A 21,165-nucleotide genomic window follows, 5' to 3' on the forward strand; every position below is an offset into this window, starting at 1 on the left:
GCTTTTAAATATGCCAGTGACAGATAATGTGGGATCTTAATGTGGTTCACATGTTAATCATGGTGGTGAAATTTAACACAATTCAGGATATTATTACCATCTAATCTATATCATCATTTCATCATCATCTTCTATACAGTCTGATTGGTAGTTATGGGCACCATCCTGGATGAAATATTAGTCATCTTATTGCTGGGTGTCTTTCTGATTTGACTTGCAGGCTCACACTGGAAATAATTTGATTAATAACAGGAAACGGGAATGATGTTTCTCCACCCCTCTGAACAAATCAATGATGGATCTGGAGCATATGTTGCAGTTCAGGTTGTTGCAATGCCGGACAGAATGAGCTTTATTCACGCTACTTTTCTCTCTCTTGAACATGCATTTATCCTGGCGGACCCACAGGTGATCTGGCGAGTTAAGAGTTGTGTGACTCCAGCAGAAAATAGAAATGAAAAGGCAAAAATTCAAAAGGAAAACCTTGGTGTCGAAATAAAATGCATGGTTTAAAACATTACTGATGCTGACTCATAAACGTACTGCACTCACAATTGAGTGTAGTTCCTGTGCTGCAGGTTCTACAGGTGGACATCAGGGCGCCGCCAAGCTATCAAGCTACCCAATATGGATAAACAGATTAAGAAAATAATGGGAAAGACTGTGTGGTCTCCAGGCAGCTGATTTGATTCAAGCAGCAGATGGTAAGCTCAGACTTGAGCTGATGTAATAGTGTTGAATTTAACTCTAGCTCCTGACAAACCCTTAAAGGCCTCAGTGTAGTCCATCAGAAGTGTTTGTCTGACAGGGGAACAGCTTCAGAAACACTCCCACCACACAAGCTTCCAACATCGGATTAGCTGTGAGGAAGTGAAAGATGAGCCGAGGTGTGAGCTTCTCTTCCAGGGGAGAGGGTAAAATGTCCCCCTTCATCCCTATTTTTCAACAATATCACTTCTCCCTCGTCTGTGATGATTCACCCTGCCTTTGACGGCGGACATTTAGATCAGGTATGAACACTTTTGCCCTCTAACGTCGGTTAGTTAGTGTTTTTTAAGCAGCACGTGACATGATTATTAAGAGTAAGTAGCCTTTGTATGGGCCAACCCTTTAGCCATTGTTGGATCCTTTCAAGCCTTATTTGTGAGTGCAGGTAAAAATCTGATTTTGGACATTTATTAAGATTTTAAGTCGATTTTAGATTAAAAAAAAAATCTGCTTTTTGTTGCACTGAGGTCACTGTGTGAATTAAATTTCTTCAGGAAAGTTAATAGGGGGGAAATAATAGGAAAAAGAAGAATCCTGTTGAAGTCAAAAGCCTATTTAGAGATAAAAGGCACTTTTGGCATTCTTCAAAAGGGATTGTATTTCAGTGCCTGCATGGCAACGTAATTTCTTAAAGGCTCTCATACTCTGCTTTCGGTTGAGAAATGTAAAAGGCGGAGAACGAGTCTTTGTCTAAAAGCCTCTGGGGGATTTCTCTACACTTTTCCTGTTATGGAGATTAAACAGAATTAATTTTTACGTCAGCGTCATGAAAAATGTCATGTATGTTAATGCCTGTGTATGAGGTACGAGAATACGATGATAACATCACTTAGTGAGAACACGGTGAATATGTGTGTATTTTGTGAGTTCGACACCATGATACCAGCGGAAAATTGGGAAAATAAATCTCAAATATAAGTCACAGAATCAAGAAATATTATTTGGAAATGTTTGTGTCTCTTGTTGATGCCTGATTTGGGAGATCTGAGTTTACAGAACAATAGAGTCTGGCATTTCGACAGAGACTAGATAGATTGCATTATTTCCTCTGCAGTCTAATAATGGGTCATTGTCTGTGTTCTGCCTGAATCTGTAGGTGTTTCCCAAGCAGAGGCCTTAAAGGAGGAGAATGACTCCCTGCGCTGCCAGCTGGACGCCTACAGGAACGAGGTGGAGCTGCTCAAACAGGAGCAAGGCAAGAACCAACCAATCGGCAGCGAGGAGGGCAGCACACACTCTGAGCAGCTCAGCTTCCTGCAGCAGGCTCTGCAAGGCATGCAGAAGGTAATCAGATGCCTCATCCATCAGGCCCAGAGTGCAAAAGACATACAGATGGTGCTGCGCTGACTGCTGTGCTAAAACTATGGTTTTCCAAAGATGGACTGGATTTTTAGACTTAGCCTGCTTCTTTATTGATCCCAATTTGGGAAATTATTTTGTTGCAGTAGCATTAACATACAGGCAAACATAGAATGTATACACAGTATTTAGAAAAAAGTAACAGGTACCAAGGGACAAAAAATGAAAGCAGGAATGAAAATAAAAATGTAACTAAGTAAAACTAAATATATCATTGTATAATATGTAGTATAATGTATAATACATATTATTTAATATTATGGTGATATAATAGAAAATACAATATAACTAAATATATAGTACACTAAATATACAGTATTTACAAGCAAAAAATAGCAAAATATTTGTGCAGTTTTGGATGATAAATACATGTAAACCGTGGACTGTATGTGCAATATTGCAGTAGTGCAGATAACATTTAAAATATTGGGGTTTGTGAGGTTGCTGGATTAGCTGTTTAAGTTGCTATTGTAAAGCGTGATGGCTTGTGGCAGGAATGATTTCCTGAAGCGGTCCTTGTGACAGCGGAGCCGTTATCATCTCATTAGAGGTGTCCCGTGATTCAAGCTTAGAGCACCGAACAGATGACTCCACTCAGCTGTTTTGACGCATGCAGGAAGTTTAAAATGAGCACTGTGTTCTTCGTCAATATGAAACCAAATAGAATAAATGTCAAAGTCAATACAGTCATAACCTCCACCTTGCAGAGAATATCCACCTGAACAAGCCGTTTAGTGCTGCGTCTGAGTCTATTTTCCCTCTAAAGCAAGCAGAAAACACCATTTGTTTTCCTTCTATCATTTCCCCTTTTCGGATTTCTCTTGCTACCAGAATAATAAGACGTCGCTCGACAATCACGCTGTCACTTGATTCCAAAACACTCCTGAAACAAGTTGATTTGCCATGAAAGCAGGTGAAATTATCCTGTCTCAGTCATACTTGGAAATTATTCACTTATCAGGAAAGCAAAACAAAAGCCCCATCATAGTCACGCAGGAGGTGCTTTGACAGGGCATGACAACAAAGCTCAGCCGGTTTCTGCATGGCTCCAATCAGCACAAGTTCAATTTGTATTGCTGTTAAAGCAGCTGTAAATGACACTGTGAACTCATGGGGAGCAGAGGGATGTTTTCGAGTAAATCATAGCAGCTCTGGGTTATCACAGCTGACCGTAATCAATGATTCAATCAAAGATCAGATCGGACTGCTCTGAGAAACTGCAGGTCAACTTCAGGGCTGAGACAATCGTTTTCAGAGGAATCAGCTTTTACCAAAGGTTGTCGTGTGTGCACTTTGAAACTAGTATAAAAGTACATGAAGAATAAACGACCTCTGGAGGCTTTCTGCTCAGCAACAGGAGGGATCTACAGTATTTGTTAGTGAAAATTAACCTGGAAAAAATGTTCCCTTTGCAGGCACTTCCAACAGTTATCAAATTGTGCCTCAGAGATGTCAGGGATCAGGGTTATGGCCACTCAGAGTTACGTAAGGCAATGAAACTGGCTGCTTCTAGGTGCATTTAAAGGGTATATTAAGTGAAAACATCTGTGTGGGTGGACATTGACTGTGTAGGGGCTGTAATGCTGGTCATGTAGGAGGCTGTTGCTTTGTAATTATATTTCCAGCAGTTCAGGATTTAAGATTTTTCAAGAAAAATGTCCTGCTTTTATAACCGTGTGAACTGTTGCTTTTCTCTGTCATATTGTGTGTTTGTGCAAAGAAATTCTTTAGATTGTAGACGAAACAAGACATTGAGCTCGGAGCCAAAGATGCCTTGGGCTCCGGGAAAGTGCAATGAGCGTTTCTCGCTTTTTTTCTGCCAGTTTTTGAGAGAAACAATGAATTTATTAATTGAGAAAATAATCATCAGATTCACTGATAATGGAAATAATCATTAGCTGCAGCTCTGGTGTTAATGCATGTTTGATTTTTGCCTCTTTAGTTGTTATTTTCTCGATCATCATCACATCCCACAACACTAACATGTAAACCCAATGCTATATACTTCTATTTACCCTTTAGACCCATATAATTTTAAGATGAGATCTGTAATGTTGCTGAATTATTACAGTATTTTGTTGTTACATTTGTCTTTGCAACGCACGTGTGTGTCTGTCATTCTGCTTCACGCCCACCTTTGTGTCACCTGATCATTCAGTGGCATTTTCAGTTTCTTTAGCTGAATTTGAGGAAAAGTGTGGATTGCAGCTTAGATACTAATGTGCAGCGTTTACTTACAGTAAGGCTTGTTACACTCTAATCTGATCCAGCGTTCGGTAGCTGCAGGCGTGTGTTTGTGGAGGGGCCAGGGTGTGAATCAATTTGTTGTTGTTTGATTGAACAGTAGAGTCTGGCATTTAGACAGAAGTTACCCTCTAAATGGCTAAAATGAAAAAAAGCATCGAGTCTTTGTGTCCTGAGGACCAGCATTGAGAGCCACAGCTTTAGGCCATGTTTAATGGAATATTACCCTCAGGAACATTTAGTAATCCAATTGAAAGAAGAAAACACTTCCTCAGGCGGCAGTCCACTTTTCTGATCACCTGCTGTGTTGCCAAATAGCCCCAGCTTGCATTTACTCTTTCTTAAGCGAAGACAGAATATTGTTTTCAAGGCGGCGAAGCTTTCCTCCACCTCCATCTCATCTGACAAAGTGCATTGTAATCGCCTCCGTGAAACATGTCTCCAGCACTTAAATACACTAACTGTTAATAATTTTAGCACTTGTTTTTTTTTTCTCCTGGAAAGGCTCAGTCGTTCACAAGCGAGGATGGAGCGAGGTTCATCTCTTTGTGAACTCATGGTTGTATAAAGGATGTCACTGCATGAGCTCAGAACTCTTTGCTGGAGCCTTTTTTTTATATACACAACATAAGATACATGTCACGCTGGTTTACTACTGTGTACTGACAAGCTGAGGAAGGTTTACATTCAAAACATATCCGTGTGATGAAAAGCATTTTTCTCATAATTACAAAATCTCATCAACCACATTTTCCTTAAGTCAAACAGTGCCAAAAGCTCAAACATTCTTAGGAGCACATTTACCTGTGAAAGGTTAGCTGAGCGCATCTGTTGTTCTTCCAGTGCTGCACATTCCCACATACACGTTTACACGAGGGAGCCGCACAGTTCAACCACAGTCTTCTGTTTATCACTGTGACATGGTTCAGTCTCTGAGGGCCATGAGGCGCGTGTGGAGATTTGCCTCCGGTGCTTGGCAATAGTCTATTCAGCACCAAGTCTAAATTATAACAAATTGCGCACCAGTTCTGCAGTCCCTGTTCTGATTTCAGTGTTTTGAGTCAAGCCTCGAAATTAATTTTCTGCTTTTGGGCTTACATCTAATAATGTGTTAAATAATAACCTCTTTAGACAAGGCTTACACCATTACATCCCATTTATCAGTCCTCAAGCTTCTCTGTGATGCATTCTCTCTCTGACAGACATTAATGTACTCAATTTGACGTTTGTTTGCATTATGATATGACCTCAGGCAGCCAGATGTAACTGTAGTTTCTGTAGAGGGTCGTCCTTATTGGGATAACATCCTCCCATTAGATATGAGGCACTGCAGATACAATCTATTTTAATATTAATATGTCATCTGGATCATGACCTCAGTTGATGGGCGTTATATTTGTATCAGGATGCATTTGTTGTTACCTGAATTCTGTCTGCATCATGATGGGGAGCTGGAGAAGGAGTCACCTGCTGTACAGGATCTGGGGTTCAGTTACAACATGTGCTGCTACATTATCATGCAGAGTGCGGTGTATTCCTTCACCTGATAAGATTTCCGACAGAACACGGCGAGTTAATACGAGGCTTCCTCTAAGTTCATAATTGATTCACTTCATCGGAGTTCAGGTCTCCGCTTGTTAGCCAGCAATGCGTCTTATTCTGCAAACCATCACAGTCATCCTGTTCACATATCACATTAGCATGCACAGAAATATGTTCTGTATAAATTGGTTGATTAGCTAACAGTTGTTCACGCACGTCGGCTGATAGTTCTACAACTCGGATTCATGAAGACTTTCTACTGATCTTCAGTAACAACATGTACATTAAAATATTGGTTATTTTAATGTACGTGAAGCACTTTATAGCTGCCCGAGTGTGTGACTTAACTTTCTTCGCTTTCCAATTTCAAGCCCAGTAATTTCACCACGATCTCGGCATAGCCAGCTCTTCACCTCGGCACCGTCATTGTGCCACATGTGATTATGAGATTTGTGGTATTTTCCAGCCGCCTGTCTTCTCACCTGTGATGCCAAGTACATATTCCAAAAATGAAACGGGATTCAGACAGAGCACCGGCCGTAACAATGCATAATGTAAAAATATTAGGATGTAATTGCATCATTCATTATCCAGATAGAATATGCAGGAAACATATTTTAATACTCGGTATGAATGAGGCCGCAGATATGCAGAGGAGCTCATTACGTGCAGGTCTGCCTTACTGACCAGCTGAATCACTCCCTGGCTTCCTGTCTGCAGACCACTGCTCACTTTTCACCTCACTTGACACACACTGCGCAGCACCACTGTAACTGATGAATTGTTCAGCATCACATTAAGAGAAGAAGCTCACGAGGAAGTCCATATTTTCAACTTTTCCCAGCAGGAATTTTAGCTTTTGCTTCACCAGAGTTAAGGTCGGGGCCTCGCTGTTGCCGCGTCAGATTAACCTCTTCTCCCTGCATCTAAACAGTTAGGCGAACATTCAGCGCCGATGAAACACGACTAACCGCTCTTCTTCTTCATGTTTAGCAACTGCTGAGAATGAGGGACGAGATGAAGGAGCGAGACGCAGAGCTTGAGAGGAATATAGAAGACAAACAGCAGCTGAAGAACCAAATCTATAACCTCAAGGCAGGACTGCACAACCTGCAGACCACACACACACAACAGGTCAGAAGAAAACACACACACACACACACACACACACACACACACATCCAGAGTCAAGGGAAAGCTTTGTGTTCTTGCTCTTGTGTGTGTGTTTAAATGGAAAAACTGACTCTAAAAAAAAAAAAAGTGCCTCATTTGTGGTCTAGTTAGAAAGAAATTACTTCATAATGAGTTTCAGTGCATGACGAATATTGCATATTGGGAAAATGATTCAACACACCACTGCCTGCATTTTAGAGAAGATTTTTGGCCATTTAAAGTGGTGTCTAATGATTTGTCCCTGAATCAACTCAGCACAGCAAATGAAAGATGGAAGTTTGCACTTATAATGAACAAGTAGTCGAGACCTTTGGTGTTCACCGTGACTTTACAAGTTTAGCATTGAAGACATATCATGTGAAGTACCGAAAAGACCAGGGGCCCGTTTCACAAAGCAGGTTTAGTGAAAACTCCGAGTTTGTTAAGCCTGAAATGAAGGAAACTCTGAGTTTTCCGTTTCACAAAGGGAGGTAACTCAAACCAGAGAAAGAGGGGTAACTCTAGCCTGTTTCACAGAGAGGGGTAACTTAAGCTCTCGGTCAGTTACCATAGTAACAGACTCTATGAACCTAACCTGGTCGGGACCAGGTTTTTCTCAATGAACCTCGAGTTTCTCTCTGTCTCCGCCCTCTGTCAGCCACACACGGTATTTGATTTCCTCATTCATTCGTCAGCAGGCGAGTTTTGGGATAACATAGTTTTGCCGTCTGTTATTTAAAAAAAAAAATCAGTCAGTAGGCACTTTTTTCACTAACATGGCATGTCTTTTTGACAACGATCCCGTGGATGAAGGTGCAGCATTACTGCGCAGGGAATTAAATATTCGTCGGGAGATGGTTATCAGACCGCGCATAGATGTTCTGGCATTTCCAGACAATTATGTTTTTGAACGGTACCATTTCACGTCACAGTCCATCATCTACATACACAACCTAATCCGTCCTTACATTTGCAACATTACCAGCCGGAGTCATGCTCTCACATCCCAGCAGATATTGTGTGTTGCGCTGCGCTTCTTTGCGCAGCATTATGTTGGTGATAAAACAACTGCACAGTCAAACAGCCACTTAATATTTACTTTACAATGTAACACATGATCAAAATGAGGTACCCCCATTAAATTATGCCGTGTCTTAAAAACAATGTTTTTATGTTTCATCTTGAGCTGCTGCCAAGTGCGCTTCTTCTCCGCGGGATTGCACCTACATGAAATAAATTAATGAGCTACCATTCAAGCAGTTTTCCCCTGTAATATTATTGTGATTGCAAAGGACTGCGTTTAAACTTACGCATTGACCCGAGCAGCAATGTTCTCCCACGCCGCCTCCCTCTCTTTTGCAGCTGCAGCGGTGTTACACTTTTTTCTAAAAAACATGCTCAAATTCGCCGTATGAGCGCATTAAGATTTCGAGTTCCAGTGGGGTAAAATACGCAGCCCTCCTCTTCCCCGTCGCCATGGTGACTCGTCGAATCGGGGCTCCATTGATGCTGGCTTTTTATGGTCGTGGTGCACGCGCTTAACTCTGAGTTAACCTACTCTGAGTTGATTGAACTAACTCAAATCACCTGTTCTGAAACCGAAAACTCGGAGTTTCCTATCTCAGGCTAGATCAACTCAGGGTTCAGGATTAGACTCGGAGTTTGTTGAACCTCCTTTGTGAAACGGGTCCCAGGTCAGTGCAATTTAACGGATAATTTGAGATTCAGGGTAGACGATAAAGGAACAGGCGAATGTCAAAGGTTGCATGTGAAGTCATAATCATAATAACAGCAAGTGTGGTTGAATACTGCAGGCAGCAAACACTCTCTGAGCAGCTGCTTTGTGAGAAATGCAACAGACGAGCAGCTGGTGTATCTGTTTACAGCGCAGCCAAACAAACTGTATTCAGAAAGAAGTCAGTGAACGATCCGCCTTTTTCCATCATGTCATGACCGCTGCAGACGCATTGTTGAATGACCGAAGTCAGCGCTAACTGCAGCTTCTGCAGCAGCAGTCGCGAAATGTTTGCTTAGCATTAACGTTAACTTCATACAGCGCTGACACAGCTGTGGGAGAAAGAGTTTCAGGGTTACAGTTGGCTTTCTCTAGTAAACCTATATCTTCATGTCAACAAATAACCCGGGTACCAGGATCAGGGAAATCTGATATTATGAAAGGATTATAAATTAACACAAGTGAAAGTTAAGAGGAAATTACCCATAAACACACAGCATGTCATTTCTGCCAGTACGGGTCTCTCAATCAAAACAATAATTGGAGATGCTGTTGGATGACATTGTGAAGTAGCGAGGCATTGTGGGAGTCTTCATTGTTTAACAACCACTGCTGCAGATGAAAATGACTAACTGTGCTCCAACACAAGTGAGCAATACAAACAATAAGAAACAACCGAGTGGCAAGCTAGTTAGCCGACTTCCTCACTCGCTAACAAATCATCAGGTGTTTCCTGTGTTTCTGTGGATGCTGCTAGAGCAGATAAAGAGGATATGACGCCGTGGACGAGCAACCCAGTGAAACGCACCTTTACCTTGAATAAAATTACAGATTTACAGAAGTACACAACTCAACAATATATATATATATATCGGGTGAATCTAATCGTGTTTAGACTTTAGATTTTAATGCAGAAATAATAGAAGCCATAATTTACGTCAAGAGAAATTTCAACTGCTTATAGTTCGCTCTGTGAGATTTTTCTTCCTGTTTCAGACACAAATCAGGATACAGCATGAAGCTGTTCCCTGTGTGCTGAAAGGTGTCTGAGGGCACATAAAATCCTTGAAGGAACTTTTGCACCCAAATGAGATTTATTTTACTGTATGTCGCTCTGAAGCAGAAAATGTGATCTTAAATGTCGTATCTTGGGAAAATGACCTCCCCATTCTTGTAACGCTGTGTGTTGACCATAAAATACATCACAAAAATAAAAAGCACATCATAAAATAAGAGATGGGATAAACCGCGTTCTTCCTGCTGACTGGGAGTCACGAGTAAGTGCTTTCGAAACTTGAATGGGAAATAAAGAGTGTGATCTCCTTTGTATAACAGAGACCGTCAAGGTGCCCTTGAGTGAGGGACATAAGTAAACAGCTCTAATGAGGCTGCTCTCAGGCTGACAGGAGAAAAATCGCCACCGACGAGTACAGTTTGTCTGCATGTGAAGCCTTTTGCTACTGTGTGCTGTGAAAGAACTGCGTCTGACTTGTAGGCAGCCGAGATCAAACTGCCCTGAGTCTTAAAGCACTGAAATTCACTGCTTTTCTTCTCCTTAAGTAGGCACATTTTCAGAAAATACTACAAAGACGTCAAGTCATTGCAGGTCACCCATTGAAATACAACAAAGATCTTATCTGAGTGCAGGTATGCTCCGCTGCCTCTTGCGTTTCCATCTCTGGCTGGCCTACCGTGGTTCAGCATGGTTACAGGGAATAGAGCTGACATGAGAATGAGCTTCAGGTTCAATCAGCTATGTAATTGGATAATGATAATACTAAAATGGTCCCATCAAGTGGTGTCTGATGACTCTGGCGGCTTGCTTTCTGCTCTCAGGTCATCTTTTTGATCCTCAGAGCTGCTCGAGTTGGTTTGCTGTGAGCTGATGGGAGATCGCTCAGCTGCAGATATTTGAACGGTGTGAATTAGCTTCTCTCTTTTCTGTGTTCCCGGCCCTCACAGACCTCACTGTCCACGACACCTCGGTCCTCTGCAGACCCACCACTATGTTCACCACATCTGCCACATCTGGATTTTGTGCCTAGTTTTGTAAGAACTAATGTGTGTGAGCAGCTTAGTGGGATGTGTTTGTAGAGCTCTTACACTCTGGCTCCACTCAGCTTTTTGTTGCCACCATTTTCCTCCTACTATGGATCTCCTGGCCCGCTGTGGTGATTAGAGATTCATTCATAACTATTACAGATTAATGAGTGCCTCCTACACACAACTGTATTCCTCTTTTGTTCATCAATAAAACAATATTTTCGTAACGCTTTATTTTACCGGTCCCTGATTTTCTAATAACTTTTTCTGGAGGTTTCCTAGAAAGAACAGCGTGTCTCTGTGCTAAAAAAAAAAAAAAAAAAAAAAAAGGTAAATGGAGGCAGGCAAACAATTCAACATACTGCTTATTGAGAACTTTCCAATATTAAATTATAGTAAATGGACATTTACGTGCTTATAATGGTCTTTTTTTAAGACTTTTTTCCCAACTGTTCACATCATATTTACATAGAGTGATGGTCGTCTGTCAAGTAAAATAAATAATCAAAGAAATACAACTTTCATGATCTAGGGTATTACAACAGCTTTACTGCACAAAAGACGTTTTTTGAGTTCTCCATTCTTCTTGCCACGATTGTGCTGTTTCCATCGAGGTGCAGGACTTATATACTGCAGTGAAAAACAAGCCCAAAAATGTGACAAGAGTGAAAAATGAAACTGCTTGGGGTTGAGTTTATTTATTTGTCATCAACCTGCATCTCTTGGAAATTATAAGAACTTTATTCAGAAATGATCGACATGTGAAATAAAGCGTTACCAGTATGTCGGTGATAGACTACAGTTAAAGAGGATGAGATGGTTTTGCAGGGACAGAAGATTCTGATTCAGCTTCTGTAGTTGTTCCATTTTTTCGCTGGGGAAGATTTCTTTTCACTTTGTCCTGATCTCTGGAGGATTATTTCTCCATATACGCAGAGCTGTCCAGTAGCAGAGTTACTTCATCATCTGGACCTCAGTGAGCATATTGTCCTCAGGTGACATTAAGGAGATGACAGCTCCTTTTGTCCGCCTATTTCTGGACATTCCCATGAGACAATTGTACGACTACACGCTGTTTGTGTCACTGGAGAAAACACCAATGTCCTCCCTCTGGACTTCAGGGGTTTTCACATTACTGCAAACAACGACGTTTCGTGCATCATTACTCTGTCGCCGCTCTGGGTGCTAAACACAGCACCGCAACTTCACATTTCTTAAACATTGCATCCATGCTTGACTGACCTTTGCGAGCCCTGTCAGTAGCTGTAACAAAGATGGACCACGGGTCAGTTCACCAGGTGATCAGAAGCAGAAGGTGATGGGAGGTTATAGAAGTTGCATGTAGCTGCCAACAAAGTTATAGCACTTCAAGCTATAGATCATTAGCTGTGACGGACCTCAGAGTTTTAAAGTCTAAATAATGCAGTGACATGTTGGTACACCCTGATCTTACTTCTTTAAATTTCCATTCCCTTGGAGACTGCCATGAGCCCTTTGTCACTGTGAGACCGACAAGTAGCAACATGAGCAGCATTGGTCAACAGAGGCAGGAGCAATATGTTGTGCTTCAGCTGGAGCTTGTCGAGCCACAGCTTCATCACGCTCCCCCACCCCCCTTTCCCCCAGCAAGTAAAAGAACCTCCACGATACATGTACAGCACACACCACCACTCCTTCAACATGTTGCATTACCCAAGCTGTGCATTACCCACAACCATCCCACTCCAGTCAGCCCCCGACATACAGCACAACCCCAGTGAATTGGACCACAACTGCCCTAACAAGGAAGATGTTTCCCCTCTTAACGGGGGTCCAAGGATTAAGAGTCTGTCACCACCAACAGGGAGTGTGATTAAAGTAAGTGCTCATAAATAGAGTTAGAAACTCATTGGGATGAACCTACACAGAATTATCAAGTTATCAATTAAATTAAGATGAGTGGGGCAGCTGAAGTATTCAAATACTGCAAAAATGAGGATATGCTGCTTCAGTGATTAATTTAGAGCCAAGTCAAGGAATTCAGTACAAATGGGGATATTACACAGGGTTTGAAATGATTAATACCTCTTAAATATGAGTATATGTACACACAGTATGAATATAGATGGCCTGAATGTAAATACAGATATTTATCTTGATAATAAAGTAAATTTCCATTTTTTCTAGACATACCATTAGAGAAACCTTTAAAATATTCATTTTCTTCAATTGTCATCAATTTTGGACTAGGGTAGGGCTTCATGCTGTGGTTCCATTGTGTTTCCCAGCTAATGAGGTCCAGATGTAGTCTGCAGACATCTATTGGCAAAAAAATGATTTATTTTTGGTATGCCTTGTTTAGGCCTTTTAGGCTCTTTTACAGGGATGGGAAGGGGTTAAACAGTGTTAAAATCCAGGGCAGTTGTTCCCGACATGTGAGCATTTCTTTACTGAAACCCATTTCATCATCTCATGGAATTAATTCTACCCAACAAGCACAAAGAAACTAACAGGCAGTTTCGTCTTTGCACATAATGGGTGGAGAAATACATTTGGCGAATGTGCATGCCCGAAGACATACGGAATATTAACACATCGTATGGGGCCGCAGCTCCTCTCATACATTGTGACAGGACAGTTCAGTGTTTACATTGGATGGTAGATTACATATCAAACCATGAAAACATTCATTCACTGTGTGCATTCATCCAGGATTGTTGCTGTCAGCGCTGCATTATTTCCTAATGCCGTGGATCTGTTTAATAATGTAGCCACCATATCAGTCCCACAGTCTCCTAAATCCGCTCTCGAGATGTCATCTTTCATCATACACCTGTCAGCCCCGTTGTCATGTTATCGCCGCCTTAAGCCATGAAAGAGAAGCTGCTTTAATCATTTTAAACAGTATGTCAGGGTGCCATCTTAAACAGCATTTTCTACTCTAATGTATTTAAGGTATTTCTTTGAGGTCATACGTGTCTTTCCGCGCACAACTGCAGAGCAGAGGATCAATTGCTTTGATTGCTATTCTGGGACTATAAACTATTTGACTTTTCTTTGTCCGACTTTGTCTCCAAAACTTGGATAGAAAAGTCCCTCAGAAGCAGGGCTTTGTTCATGCTGCTGCTGTTCATGTTTATACGTATGTGTCAGTGTGTGTGTGTGCATGAGAGAGTCAGACAGGGATGAGAGTGAGTTTTGGTGTGTCTGATTGCATTAGTGGGTGACTTGTCTCTCATTGACGTTTCCTCTCATTTTTCTAATTGACTCTAGCTGGAGACGTTAAAGCGAGATGACAGAGGGAGCGAACAGAGTGCTAATCAAGTCAGTGTAAGTGGGGGAAAAACCTGAGCCCTCCATACTCCACACTAAATGTTTGTCGTCTCCCCCCTTTTTTTTTTTTTTTTTTTTACTTCTTTCTTCCCCTCTCCTCCGTAACTCTTCCACCGACATGACATATCATTATAGGCCGATCATCACAGGGGCTGCACTTGTCACTTGAATAAATCTCCCAGACACAACTGGGTTAGGAAATGAAGGACCTGTGCTGCAGCATACACAGACACATATACAGGAACTCAAATGCATACATGCACACACTCACATCAGACAAGAACTGGACGACAAGGGCACTGTGTCCTGATTAGACTAGGCCACCTTGCATCCCCGCTTTAGAAACTTCACTCATACAAGACACACATGATGTCTTTTTCTGCCACATACACCAAATTTCCACCTCCGTCCTCACTTCTTTGTATAAGGTAGCTGCTTGACAGAATAGTCGACTATAAAAACCACCAGTCGACTCTGTGCATCGTTATAGATTAATCGTTCCTCTGTGGTTTAGGCATGGTGCAGTAATGATGAGGTGGTAAGTCATAGCTGCCGTATGAGACATTAACACTGTGCAGCCAGTCGTGGCACATCTTATTTCATGATCATGCACAAGTTCATCGGGGAGGCGGGTGAAGCATCTGCCAATCGTGGCAACAGAAGCATTATGTGTGATGCTGGGACCTTTTTGACCAGAATTGATCAGTTATTGGGTGAAAAAATATGAATATATCTCCTGTGATTAATCGACTTCTCAGCTACTTTTTGAGAGTAGCTGATGACCACTAGAGTGCAGATCGTTAATGCCGCAGCATCAGACTGACAGCGAACAACAACTTGATCATGAGCATCGTTGGCACTTTCTCTCTCTTGTTTTGTTTTGCCCCTTTGATTTCGGCTACTTCATGTTTCGCTCATTGTCTTGTCCTTCTTTTTATCTAGAATATTGTGTGTTTATGTTCTATTTTTGCGTTTGCTTACAGTGCAAGCAATTTGCATGCATATTAATACATTTCATTGCCATGTAAATTGATGTACACCCTCAAATGTGACACACTTACTACCCAGAGCCCTATTTCGATTTCTCACTCCCATGAGTGTTAGAGGTGCCGCAGTTTTTTGGGTCTTTCAACTGTGTCTTGGGGCTTTTTTTTTCCGTGTGTGTCCTCAGGATGTCACGGCATCATCTGTGGTGTCCTGCAGTCAGGAGAGGGAAGGACTTCCAGAGCAGAATCCTCCCAGTCCTGTTCGCTCCGAGAGGGATGCACTGCTAGTCGGTAAGCTCTGTGGCACCACTGCAACTACAATACAGCAATACATTTTTTCACAGTGATGGAAATCCTCCACAATATGACACATAAAATACAAATTACATCTAAGCTGCATGCATGGACAAGAGTCGACTTTAACAGGACATATACCTGTTAATGGGCACGTTGCTTGGGCCATTTTGGGCCGAGAGTCTGCAGAATGAAGCTGAGTGACTTATATTACAGTCAGGACTATAAGTAAAGCTGTGAAGGTCCTGACAGTTTTCATATTTTTTCTCTTGGTTTGAGACTTTAAACTCTGGTAGATGCTGTAGGGTGCCTTTGACAACCAGAATTTTAGTTATTTTAGTGTCATTTATTCATAGTGCAGTCAGCAGTTTCACCCATGATAGCGGCTTGGCTGCAGGGATTGTCAGTTGGTCCACTGCTTTGATCTAGACTGAAATATCTCAACAGCTATCAGATGGATTGGCATGAAGTTTGGTGCAGATATTCATGGTGTCCAGAGAATGAATGAGAAGGACTTTGGTAATTGCCCGAATTTTCCTCCATCAGGTCAAAATTTCACTATGTCTGATACTTTGGTTTAAAATGGAATACCTGCGTATGTAGTGAGATTTCAATTCTTCATGCTAACATGCTAAAATGTACAACATTGTAAACATCATAGGTGGAAGATATAATAAGTATATGTGAATTATCTTTACATACTGTGAACATTAGGCCATCGTGTCACCAAAACCCCAACAGGAGGCGTACAAAATAACGGGAACACCTTCTAATATAAAGAAATCAATAACACAGTGCTAAATATTAATAATGTGGCTGCTTAATTGGATTGCATTGCATTGTAATGTGTTGTTCGATTCTTTGTTTTTATTTTCCATCGCTTGTACAACACAACCACAACATGTGCTACCAATACCACCTCTACCACAGTTGGATTTTTCTGATTTGCTTCAGTCGCTTTGAGGTAATAACTATGCATAATTACATAGCCATCAGAGCGAGAGAGGAGGAAGATATGAGGAGAGAAAGAGCCCACTTTACTCATTAGATTACATAACACAATGTGACTTTATGATAATGGAAAATATGGCCAACATCTATCTCCCATGTGTATAATAAACTACATTATTTATAGAAGTAAACAAAGCCTTGTCCTATTTTGCTGCTTGATGTTTTCCGCCACGCTGCATTTTCACATGTTAATTGTCAAGGACATCCGTTGGCTCAAAGCATGAAAGATAAAACTTGCTGCATCTTGTTAGGGATTAGAAAGGAAATAGACATTGTGCTGGAGTTTATCAAATGATAGCAGCTTCTGTATCTTTCCATGTGGGGCCAGTTCTGCTGTGCTGCCAGTGCCAGAAATACCTGCGTCTTACAGCGGAGTGGCTGTGTGATTGGCTTACAGGTAGTTAGGTAGTCAATGGTGTTTGTCCTCCGTTCATGCCCCGTCTGGCTCTTTGCTAAAGCAAAAAAAGGAGCATGGTTAAAGATTCTTGCAGCTTGTCATCAGTAATAATATAATTTTTCCACACCAAGATAATACTAATAATGATACAATTTTAGAAACACTGAGGTCAGATTTTTGCCTGGCTGCCAACCATACTTTATAAAATGTTCGTAATATTAAAAGAGAAAAAAGATTAAAAAAAAGAACAGTTTATTTATTTGCTTAACCATAGAAATACATTTTATTTCCTGATATTATGGCGATCATCCTCCTCTACACTGACAGGTAGACAAATGTAAGTTGGTGGAGAGACTTTTTTACCTGAAAAAATCAGGTTTACATGTGTTTCACTGTAATCCTGAAATAGTGAGCGGGGCCTTTATTTACCTGAACAGCAGAAGGTAACAGGCTATTTCTAATTCCCTGTGTTTGATAAATATAACTGGTCATATCTTAGAACAAAGTTCTGATCTGTTCCCGTTTGCCTCGGTAAAGTTATGATTGTTTGGGACCGGCCTTTATTTGCTCTTCTTAGTCTACCCCCAGCTATTATTGGAGACCTGACTTTTATTTGACTTGATAGTTCCATATAAATTTCTCCTCATGTCATCAAGCTCCTTCAAATTTCAATAAATACTATCAAGCATATAACCATCATGTCCTCAGTGGTGGCTTGATGTGATGAGATGTAGGAATGTTGCAACATCAGGCCATAAAGACATGATATGACACAAAAAGCTTCATAATTATAATTGTCTAAGATATTATAGTGCCTTGAACTTGGAACAGTCAACAATATAATGTGATGTTTTATTTAAGCAGGTCATCAGTTTGTGTTGATGTGACGTCTACTTTTATTTATTTATTTTTATCTCTTGTTGTCTTCGTCCTGGTTAGATCATCTCCAGACCCACCACCCGAAGCTCACCTGATTTCTTGCCTCATGCTTCTCTAAAGAGAAGGATTATTTCTCTCCTGGCCTCAACAGAGAGTCGAGAGCAGACGGTTTGGTTGAGCTTGTGGAGAGTTTCAACAGTAGACGGCTTTGATGGGAGCTAACAGCATCAAAGCGTCGTCATACACTCTAATCTGGAGCCACAATATACAAGAGGCTCTTCACAGTGTTGAGAAGAGCTGCTTGATGCATCTTTGCTTGTTTTTCAGTCAGACAAGAGGAACTAGAACAACACGAACTGATTTCTTTGAATATCCTATTGTGGTTAAAAGTCATGTTGTCATGTGACCGAACCTCAGCGGCTGGAGCAATGTGACAAGTGTGTCTTTGCATTTTGACAGTTTAATTAACATGTCTGCGTGACCTGTTTGTTTATCCTCAGGGATCATTTCAACCTTCCTGAATGTCCACCCGTTCGGAGCCAGCATCGAGTACATCTGTTCCTACCTGCAGCGTTTGGACTCCAAGGTAACAGGCAGACAGACAGACACACACACACACACACACACACACACACACACACACACACACACACACACACGCACACACACACACACCGAGACATACTGACATAGATTAAATTTCCCTGCAGGGCCGACATATGGGCCTGCTGTATGCCAGGGTCCTGCTGTGCCATTTTAGTCTCCTGGCACACAAAGAAGCCTGAAGTGCAGGCGAGAGCCATCAGTTACCTTGAGGGTTTTTTTTTTTTTTTTACCTTTATTTATTTCAGTAAAGGTTGGTGAACACACACATCAATTTAAAGCTGCACTGCTCCACACTCGTACCTGTACTTACCAGAGGTGTATATAAACAGCCTCAACAGCCTGTAGACTAAAAACAGTAAAGTGCGCTCAGACATTCAGTGATGCTCATCCTTACTTTCACCAGGTTAGTTGTGCACTTTGAAGTAAAACTTGACTGATGTTCCATAGGTGTCATTTTTACATCATGAACTGATATTGAGGCCTGACACAGCAGACAGGAAACTGAGGTGCTGAGGTTAACGGTCATCGTCAAAGTGCTTTCAAATGGCCAAAATGGCTTCTGCTGAAAGTGATAGAAAATTTCAAACAATATCTTGTTTCATCTGGACTTCCACTGCGTGCACAGTGTCCTTTTTAAAATGACACACAGAGGCCCAGCAGCTGCTGTGGCTGTTGTTTTTAAAGGACTCTTAAGACGAGCAGTCATCTGAACATGTTGCACCTCCACCAGTTTTTAAAGAAAATCATGCAATATGCAAGCCCACTGCTGCAATGTTGACCTTTATGTTATTCACTAACCTGTTGTTCTCCACCCAAAACAGGAATAGGTCCACAGTTTTTGTTCAGATAAACATAAACAGATATAGATATTAGCTTTACATTACACCTGCAGTATTTTTTCTTCTGCTGACCTTACCTGTGGTCCAGATCTTGTCTGTCTCTACCTTTTAGGCCTGAGTTGCTCCTACTTTGTTAACAGCAAGAACCTCAATACACAGCACGTCTGTCTTTGCACTGTCAGATCCTCTCTGTCTCTGTCCTATTGCAGTTACAGTTATCTAATTTTATCACACGTCCCCATTTGCGCAACTTATTGATAAATATATTCATGTTCTGTGTCCGTCTGCTGCTGCTGCCACTGCAGATTTAGGCTGTTAGTCAGCCTGATTTCTCTTCATGTTTGAGCTCATTGCTGGTGTATAACTGAGCTGATCTTCGTCATCACCATCCAGTATCCATATAGACAGTCAGCATTATGCTGTTGGATCTGATCGGCACCCCCCCCCCCCCGGTATTTACCCAGAAACATTGCCACTCATTCTTAGGGAGCAGAACATGTTGTTGCTAAGCTAAGCTAACCATCTCCTGGCTTGTGCGTCATATCCACCGTACAGGCAAGACCTAAGTGCATTTCCCAAAATGTCAAACTGTCACTTTAAATGTGTATAGGTGTGTGTTTGGCATGCTTTCTACACGACTGTGTGCGTGCTTTTGCTAAAGTCTCTGTGCAGCTGTTTGCCTGTGTATCTGTTGTTTCAACACTGACTGTGCACATCAAGCAGCCCACAGAGTTTTGTCAATACTGCTGGCTGGACTCCTCAACAACAAGCCCAATCCTCTCTGCTTATCTGCCGGCTCCACACTCACACGGCTCCATTGTCTGTAATGACACACAGTCCTATCTCCATGATGGACCTTAATGCATCCTGACATCAGCACCGGGCTTGAACAACCTAGTTATTAATGCAAGACACTGTGGGTTGTCTACAGCAGCCCTTACAGTGGATTTCTGTCTCTACTGTCACCTTCGCCTTTGTGATTCTTCCTCAGCCCACCGGGTGGTATAAATCCTGTCATGTAGCTCATATTGTGTTGATCCTAGCCCGATTCATGGGGTTTAAGTGAAGGTGTGAGAACAGAGTGTGAGCATAATGAAAATGAAGAGCAGAGGTGTGAAAAGTGGAGGTGGGAGAATGTCTGTTTACGTGCATGCATGACGAGTTAACTCTTGCCAGTGTTATGTGCACGTTTCTGCAGATCGACCCCGGCGAGGTGGAGGCTCTTCTTTCTCGGCTGCCCTGCGCCTTCAGGCGGGAGCTGAGCGGTGTCGGAGCCAGTCTGGAGAAACGCTGGAACTTCTGCGGCTTCCGGGGCCTCAAGAGCACATCATAGAGTCGCGCCTGGGATGCGACAGGTAGACGAGGCCACGCAGGCACATGGAGGCAACTCTCGAAATGCGGAGGGAGCCCAAACTGATGGAGACACTGCGCTCCACCTGAGCAGACAAGAGCACAAATTATCCTCAGATCTCACATCGGGAAGGTGTTCTGTGTAGGTGGCAGAGTGATAAACATACAGCTTTTTGAGATGGCAAATTAATTGGCAGCATTTCTATGGTGATCAAGAGGTGAATGCATCTCTATGGTGATAGTCGCGTCATCTCTCACTCTCACTCTCACCTCTCTTTTCTTTTCTCTCATGGGATTCAACCCTTCAGAGCGCCAGTCTCTGCGGAGTCATGGGACTGGTTATATTTTTATAGGCGAGCCCGCAGTTGGCTCAGCGTGCTCTCAGACCAGGACTAAAGGGCTACACTGGAAGGTCATCAGGGTCTACTTTCAACCTCAAAACTCTCCGGCTTCCTTTTTCTGCCTCGTCTTGATTTTGTACGATCATGTAAAATAAATTCTTGTATTTCCTTCTACTTTCTGTGCAGGCTATTAACAGTGCACTCAAGACGGATGCAGCCATCAGGTCGATTTGTAGTTATTTTCACATCTCTCAGTGTTGAATTATGCTCCTATTTGGTGCCACATAATTGCACTGTCACTTCTTAA

At 41.9% G+C, this 21,165-nt stretch overlaps 1 protein-coding gene across 1 annotated transcript in view; it reads left to right on the plus strand.

The window, feature by feature from the left end:
• LOC143325904 (ecto-NOX disulfide-thiol exchanger 2-like) overlaps positions 1–20,616 on the plus strand; it is a 154,221-nt gene extending 133,605 nt beyond the window's left edge. Inside the window, exons 10-15 of the mRNA XM_076739279.1 lie at positions 1,865–2,052; positions 6,907–7,047; positions 14,096–14,152; positions 15,327–15,432; positions 18,223–18,308; positions 20,366–20,616. Of these exons, the coding sequence (XP_076595394.1) occupies positions 1,865–2,052; positions 6,907–7,047; positions 14,096–14,152; positions 15,327–15,432; positions 18,223–18,308; positions 20,366–20,500 (713 nt within the window). The 3' untranslated portion in view covers positions 20,501–20,616. The remainder of the gene's footprint in view (positions 1–1,864; positions 2,053–6,906; positions 7,048–14,095; positions 14,153–15,326; positions 15,433–18,222; positions 18,309–20,365) is intronic.
• The last annotated feature ends 549 nt before the right edge of the window (positions 20,617–21,165 follow it).

The sequence above is a fragment of the Chaetodon auriga genome, chromosome 9 (genome assembly GCF_051107435.1).
Source record: "Chaetodon auriga isolate fChaAug3 chromosome 9, fChaAug3.hap1, whole genome shotgun sequence".
NCBI classification, from domain to species: Eukaryota; Metazoa; Chordata; class Actinopteri; order Chaetodontiformes; family Chaetodontidae; genus Chaetodon; species Chaetodon auriga.